The sequence below is a fragment of the Haemaphysalis longicornis genome, unplaced genomic scaffold (assembly GCF_048455015.1).
Source record: "Haemaphysalis longicornis isolate Haplotype H1 unplaced genomic scaffold, Haemaphysalis longicornis Haplotype H1 scaffold_135, whole genome shotgun sequence".
NCBI classification, from domain to species: Eukaryota; Metazoa; Arthropoda; class Arachnida; order Ixodida; family Ixodidae; genus Haemaphysalis; species Haemaphysalis longicornis.
Genome location: NW_027526240.1, coordinates 521,364 through 528,920, shown reverse-complemented (window position 1 = coordinate 528,920; position 7,557 = coordinate 521,364). Strand labels below are relative to the sequence as shown.

The following is a 7,557-nucleotide window of genomic DNA, read 5'->3' as shown; positions in this document are numbered from 1 at the left end:
TTCATGTGGCTCTCGTCGGGCCGCTGCCGCAGCTTCATCTACAGACGCTTTCTTTCGGAGGTGGTTACGACGAGCGGCATTTCAAGCTGCATGCTCTAGCCTCTTCCCGTAAGGAGTACTTTCTCAGTCTTCCCCTCCAGCGAATTTAGATCTGATGCGTCGTCCCCGATAGCGACGGGGAATGAAAGTCTAGCACAGGCGCGGACGTATACAATGCGTCTGTTCTACAGTCTGTTGTCTTTTCTCAGAACCTTCCTTCGGCACCCGTGTTTCCCTTTCCAGGCTTGCGCGCTCCGCCGGCCTTTCTCAGAATTCCGGCGCTGTTGTTTTTCTTTCCCGGCACGCGCTCCCGAGCCGGCACTCAGATTGTCTGTGCCACCGATTATTCGTATGCTTTTCTGTACGTCACGCGTTCCATGAACTTTTCAAGGTTTAGGCCTAAACACATTAGATACTACTTACGTTCACAGAAATCGTTGCGCATATTAATTTAACCTAACGACATTGACACAGTCCACCTGATCGGGAAAACTCAACCTGACAACTTCCTATAATCGTTCTTTTTATTGCGATTCAGAACAAATAGGGATATCATAGAAATGTTCCAAATTGCAAAATACGCCGTACACTGTAGTGCAGGCTAAATAACCAGGGGAATGCTTTGTTTGGAGAGGGTTACCGCGGTTCGCTCGAGGGAAGTTGACTGCATAAAATCCTGCCACACCTTTTTCGCGCTACCACAAAAATAGCAGTGTTTTGTAAAGAGTTCAAACATTAATGAAACACAAAGTTCCGCACACTAAAATGTCAGTTGTGCTTTGGTGGCACCACTCTTGCCGCACAGCGAAGTGGCAAACCGCAAGTCCACAGGGGCCAAAAAAAAAAAAAAATGACCGCAAGCTTGATGGGCTGAAGGCCGCGTGGCCAATGAGATTATTGCCCTTCAAGTGGCTACTGTTGGCAGTTTAGCATAACGAACGTATTACAATTTCTTTTCCCGCGAGGAATGTGACCCTTTCACACGAACTTCCACCTGCCTCAAACACACACGTACGCGCACGCACCCGCATACCCAACAAACGAGTTCCCTGCGCCGTAGTCTCATAGGGTCGGCGGCATGGTTCGTACCACTTCCTCTCCGGTGCAGCCTTCTCGCTGCTGTAGGTCCTTGGCCACTTTCAACAGTACGAGATCCATGCAGGCCTTAGCGTCTTCGGTGCTGTCGTGTCCTTGGTGTCCGGTCTGCACCTCGCGTTTCAGGTAGGTCCCTACCAGCGAGCGCAGCGACCGCCGGAAGGGCAGACCCTTGTTGTGAGGATAAATGACCGCCGTGTCCACAACCATGTCGTGGAGCAGCTTCAGCACGCGCAGGTCATTTTCAAGCCCGTGGCCCACGAGCACCGTGGAGGTGCTGAAGAGGCGCAGCAGCGCCGCCTGCACGTCTTGCAGCCTGGTCTGCACGTTGCGCAGGTGCTTCGCCGTGACGCCGCTGATGGCCGTGATGTAGTCGAGCACGGGGCTGCTGGGCCTCACGTACGACTCATAGACGGGGGTGCCGTCCCAGCCGACCACGCTCACCTTGGTCGCCTCGAGACCGCGGATGGTGAAGCACATCTCGCAGTCCAGGGCGTACACGCCACCGGTGGCGCCGGGCCGCGGCCTTGTGCGTACGAAGCCGTGCGCGGGGGTGTTCTTCTTTCTTGGTATGCCCACTGTGCATATGTGGTACTCCGACAGCTGGCAGCCAGGCTTTTGGGCCGATGACCCGCAGCAGCTGAACACGCCTCTGCAGCGCCGTGTCACGTGGAAGTGGCAGTAGGTAGTGGAGTAGTACTCGCCCTCCGTCGTGATGAAGAACGTCGAGCCACAGCGGGAACACGTTTTGCGGCACGAGTATACCGATTCGTCGTGCAGCCATACGGCGCTTCCTGGCTTTCTGGGGACGGGCCGTGGGTAGCCGCAGCGTAGCAGTTGGTGACAGGTAAGCGTGTAGCTCAGTACATGCTGGTACAGCTCGTCGGCGGAGAGCGGAAGTCGCCCAGTGCCCTCCATAAGGCTCACACACCTCGGCGTAAGCGAGCGCCGGAAGGGTGCCAGGGCCTTCTCACAGCCACCCGTGAAGGCCACAGCGGCGTGCCGCGGAGAGCGTGCATCAGAGGCGAAGTAATTTCCGTTAATCTGGGAGTCCGCTTCGGGAGCGGGGCTGCAGTCTGCTTTCGGGGTGGTCGTCGGACACGGGCTCTGGGCTTGAAGCTTCACACCATGCCTCGTATCGTCGACTTCCTTCTCCACCGTTTCCTTTTCGCCGGAGGATTCTGAAGAGCGGTGCTTGCCACTGTCCCTATTCTTGGCAGCCAGTAAGACGACCCCGAGGAATTGAAACGAGGTAACGGGAAGCAGCATGACCTTCGGAATGCTTTTTAAAAACACCAGTTCATCGGCCAGTACGCTGCAGTTTTGCCTTACTGCTCCGCAAGGTCATTGTCACGTGATGATTGCCAAGACACCGGTTGCTAGGGTCGCTGCCATCGCCGTTATTAGGTCTCAGCGTATGCTACCGGCGATTTAGGGCCAACGTCCGCACACGCTGGTTCTAATAACGATCATTTATTGTTTTTGTGAAGTAACGCAGATCATGCAAGGAGCCCGGAGTCAGCGCTCACTATCATCCCAGGTCTTCCAGTAGAAACGAAACAACCGTGATCGTGCTGAGAAACACTTGAAAGCACAAAATTTGTTGAATATTGAACATTCAACAAATTTGCGTTGAATATTCGGAAAGTGTGATGGTCGGAAGACTGGGATGATTTATTATAACCTACACTTTTTGCTCTATCCCTCCTGAAGAAGTGTCATTCATGCTAAAGGTAATGTCGTGGTGGAGGAGGTCTATTCTGCTGTTAATCAATTTTGATTCTTGCCACAATGTCTTAAAATGTTCTGTCACTTGTAATGTGAATTACTTTTCTAGTTTCTTACCAATACCGTACGTGGAATCGTGCCAGTTTGTTGCTTTATCTACAAGATTATTGCCCCTAGCAATTATCATCATGGTCATGAACATTACCTCTGTCAAGCTGCCTTAAGTACGTAAAAGCCTTCCTGTCCGACAGAACGGCTACCGTCTGCATTGGAGAAACGAAGTCAGACCCCTTTGACATACCCAAGAAAGACACAACGTCCTTGGAAGACCAGCGTAAGCTGATTGACAAGGCCTGTGCCGTGGCCAGCGCCGGGCACACCATTCTTGAAAGTCAATTTGAATAAATAGTCATAAGAATGCCACCTCAACTTGAGTGTTTCAATTCAATATGAGCCAAATCCAAACTTATCATCCCAATATTGCTCAAATTCACCTCATATATTTTCCCTTTACTTGCGGCCATAAACTTCCCCTAGCTGGCATGTAAAATGTGATAATAGCTTTGAGAACGTCGCAGTTAGGTCGGGTTACCAACGTCCGCTTTTTTTCTCCAATTCGCTTTAGGTGGATATGGCTCATTTTGAAAATAATGCCTCATTTGTCCCACCGAAGCTTGCCGAGGCCCACTATCACCGTCCGAGACAAAAGGAAGTCCCGAACGTAGTATAGGCCCTCACCCCACATTGCGAGTCTTGTAAGTTGTTCAGTACGGCCTCGTGCGATACATTATCAAACTCCCCTTTAACATCGAGCGGCAGGATGGAGCTATTTTGTCATGTGCTGAGGTTGTCAATGACCTCCTCTTTGATCTGTAGCAGTATATCTGTAGCATGGTCGAAAGCCGTACATGGTTTCTGGGATCCTTATGTTGTTGTTGCCCTCCATGTGAAGGGGTTGGCGATTCAGAATCATGTGTTCCATGAGTTTCCCTACGCACAAGGTTAATGAAATCGACCTGAGGTTAGACATGCCGATAGGCTCATTGGGCTTTGGAATCATGGTAACGTCATCATGCTTCCAGGACGCTGCTATACTGCCACCATCATGTGACCTGCAGTCAATTTCAACACCACCAGAAAAAACCTGCCGAGGTCTTCCAAGTTTTCGCCGGGTGGACTACAGATGTTCAATATGAACAGGCTCTCCTGTCGGGTACGATCTCCACAACGGCGTGCTCGATATTGGGTTGGATGGGGTGCAAGTATCTGGACAACTCGTTCAGAGTAAGGATGGAAGTTCGGGTCATGCCTTCGGCTATATGTGTGTCGTAGCCCCTTAGACGCAAGCGAGCCAATTACGACCCATAGACGACGACAACGACACCAGTTTCAGCTAGAGTTTTCTGGAGAGCAATTACATCTGGTTGTTCAATTGAGCTGAATTGTAGCAAATTTTGCTTTTTGAGTCTAATATTTCTGCAGTTCCATCGCCAAATTTTGAATTTGTGAAATGGTCGCAATGGGGGCTTCGTGTTACATGAGGGGCAACTTGTCCCTTTCGAGCATTTCGCCCCTACTATCTTCCCTGCCAGGGTAATTCTTGGGTTTCTTGTGAGCCATTTCATTCTCCTCTACAGCAGTCACCCTTTTGTCGAAGTCTCTTTTTTTCATGCAGTATGGTCTTATTTCCTTCATGAATTTGCTGCTGCGTCTTGTGGATGTCCTAAATCTGCTCCTGAATAGACCGGGAGTAGTTCTAACCCTATTCTCTGGAATTCGGCCTGATTGTGTTTGACTTGGGCCACATCCTATTTGATTTTAACGATTTCTTTATCTTTTACTGCTTGTTACTGCCTGATATGCCTTATTTCCTTCATCATGCTTGAGTTTTTTTTTTACCAATTCTTTGATTATGAGCATGTTTTCTTCAACGTTGCGCCTCAGGGCTTCAAAGGGCGCAGCCCAGTCTTGGGTGCCTGTACCGTCGTTATTGTTATTAGTAAGGGCCGACGCCAAAGGCGAAAACTGCTCATTCGAGAACATTACTCTTTCATTTTCTCAACAATCCAGATTCCACGCTGCTGAAGCACATCGGGTTGGCTGTTCTCCAATTTTAACGCCACAGCAAGAAAGGGCGCATTGAGCGAGAAATCCGGCGTCGGCGTTTAAAAAGGCTCCTAAAAGGCTCTTAAAAAGGCTCCTAAGCTCATTTTGCGCGCTTTGGAAATAAAACAACAACAAAAAGAAGAGCGCGAGGCTCAGAATTAAAGTCCAAACGAATGAGGGCGTGAGAATGCGCAGAGCCATGTGGAACATACCTCTGCGTGGACAGGTTTGACATCAGTTTGACCTCCGAACTCCGGTCTCTTCTGCTCTTCGCGCCCAGTGGCCTTCAATCGGACAGCAACGAGCGCTTACGTATCCTCCTGTTTATTTATTAACGACGATAGTCTTTCTTGGGCTACTTAAACCCAGAAATTTTGGTCTGTCTGTATGTCTGTATGTCTGTCCGTCTGTCTGTCTGTGACTCGATTCAGCCACCCGGCCAGAGCAAAACAATGCCTGCGCAATATTCTTATATAGTCACAGCTAAATCTACCCGTCTGTGTCCGGTGTAAGGTTCATACTTGTCAACATTGTTGAAGAAGAACAAGACATTACGCAAATATGAGACAACAAATCAATACAGAAGTGATATTTGCAGTGTTCCTTTATAAAAAAATCAAACATGCTTGACTTTTGCGAAATTAAGAACTTCATCAACTGCAGAAAAAGAATTCACTCCGCCGTCGCCTGCTGTCGCCCGCGCCACTATAGCTTCTGGCGCCATTTTAAGAAATCAACCGGACAGTTACGCAAGGTTCCACTAGATAGGTTCCACGTTCTGCTTGCAACGCACGTGGAGTAGGGAAACGCGGTTCTATAAACGTTGAAGTAGGGCGCCTCGATTAACGCGCGTCTTCGCCGTACGGCAGCGTTCGCATCGAGACACCCGGTTTGGAGCAGTGGAACGCGGTAAATTTAAAATGATTTAAGCAAACCTTTGGCGTCTTTACCTTGGGAGGAGCGCGACGCAAGAGGAACAACATGAGAGGTGAGCGCGAAAGCGAAGGGAGGCATTTACTTCGCAAAAGCCGATAAAGACTATCGTCTTTTGACGACATTTGCAACGAAAGCAGGAGATACGCGGCCATTTTTTTTATTTCCCTTCTACTTGAAATGTCATCTGCTGTGTAAATTTTGCGGTTCTTGAGAAGAGGAGTGGCTTACAAAGCCAGAACAGAAAGCCGAAGTAAGATCTCCGCAGTGCACACTCCATGCAAGCACGCATAAACTCTGATTGAGTAGCAAATAAATAAAGAAACCGCCCGTGTCTGATCAAGGCAGCCTATATTGGAATTTTACGTTGTTGGTCCAAATTCCACTGTAGCCGGCGTTGTTGCAAAAAAAGAAAAAAAAACCTATTTTGTTGACTGCCGGTATACACTAAAAATTCTGCTTTAGTTTTTGTTTTCTTAATGCATGTTTCTGAATTGCAACTAGTTTTCATTTTTGCGTAGTTTTTAAACAGCTAAAAAGCTCAAAAAATTTCCGCAAGCCACTGGCCGAGTGCTATGACCGTCTGCTCACGCCGCTGCGATAGCTACAACCCAGTATAAAGCACGAAATACTTTCTAGGGGCGAAGCCCCTCAGGGGCTTGGGCTGTCGGCGTCTCATGTCTTCGTCGTCTCATGTTGTCGCAGTATCATGTAGTCACGGTACTGAAACACCGTGACACTCGTTTCCCAATGTCTCGCGCTAGAACGTAACGGGTACTTAAAGGGCACGCCGGGTCACTCGTTTTCCAACACCTCGCGATAGAACGTTTCATCTTCATGGGAAAAACGCGTACTAAAAGAACACATCGGGACACTCGTTTTTCAACGCCTCACGCTAAATGGGGCGTGCTTCAAAGACACGAGACTTGCAGCGAAGCTGTATACCTCTAACTCCCAACGGTTTCACCTCCGTGGGCAAAAACGCCTAGGCGCCAAGACTTATACACTGCATGCTTCGCCCCTCCCTAGGTTTCACCTTAGTGGACATAGCCCGGGATATTTTTAATAGAGACCAACAGAGGTAAAAATGGCTGCGGCCTAGTTCAGCTAACCTTGCAAAGAAAAACTTGGCTCAGTCTGGTTGAGTCTTGGTTACGCTTGGTTAACTTTTGACGTAGCTGTGTTGCCGACCACGGCTCAAAGCCGTTCGGTCCCATGCAACGCTCACAGGAGGAGGCCCGGCCTGGCTTTCATTCACGGCGAACGCGGCGTTTCTCTTCGCCGGGCTCAAGACGAGTCACGTGGCCCGAGATGACCCAGCGGTGCATGCGTGGGACGCGACGGGGTTGGTCAGCTGCCGATCAGCTGAGCGCCCGCCACCGCGGCAGCCACCGCGGCTAGTTCAGCAGAAAGACTGAAAACGGGGCCTTATGCGGGGCGATGCGCTTCGAGGAATGTGTCTCGCAGGGGGTGTGTCTCGCAGGGGGTGTGTCTGTGGTCAAAAGGTGAACTTGCGCATCCGCGGTGAAACCGCTTGCCGGAAGAAGTAAAGCTTTGCTTTAATATGCACAAGCACTACATACTAACACCACCCATCCCTTCAACACACGCCTTTGTAGAAACATAATCCAGTGCAGACTTTGGCAGACGACGCCT

General features: G+C 49.7%; 1 protein-coding gene across 1 annotated transcript; it reads right to left on the bottom strand.

Annotated features, from left to right (window-relative positions):
• Window positions 1-1,101: 1,101 nt before the first annotated feature.
• LOC144164709 (putative exonuclease GOR) lies at window positions 1,102-2,403 on the bottom strand. The gene has a single exon (XM_077695012.1). The coding sequence runs from the start codon at window positions 2,401-2,403 to the stop codon at window positions 1,102-1,104; it is 1,302 nt and encodes a 433-aa protein (XP_077551138.1).
• Between the last annotated feature and the right edge of the window lie 5,154 nt (window positions 2,404-7,557).

What these genes read in the sequence shown, in the direction of transcription:
- LOC144164709 (XM_077695012.1), bottom strand. Translation starts at nt 2,403, where the DNA reads ATGCTGCTTCCCGTTACCTCGTTTCAATTCCTCGGGGTCGTCTTACTG.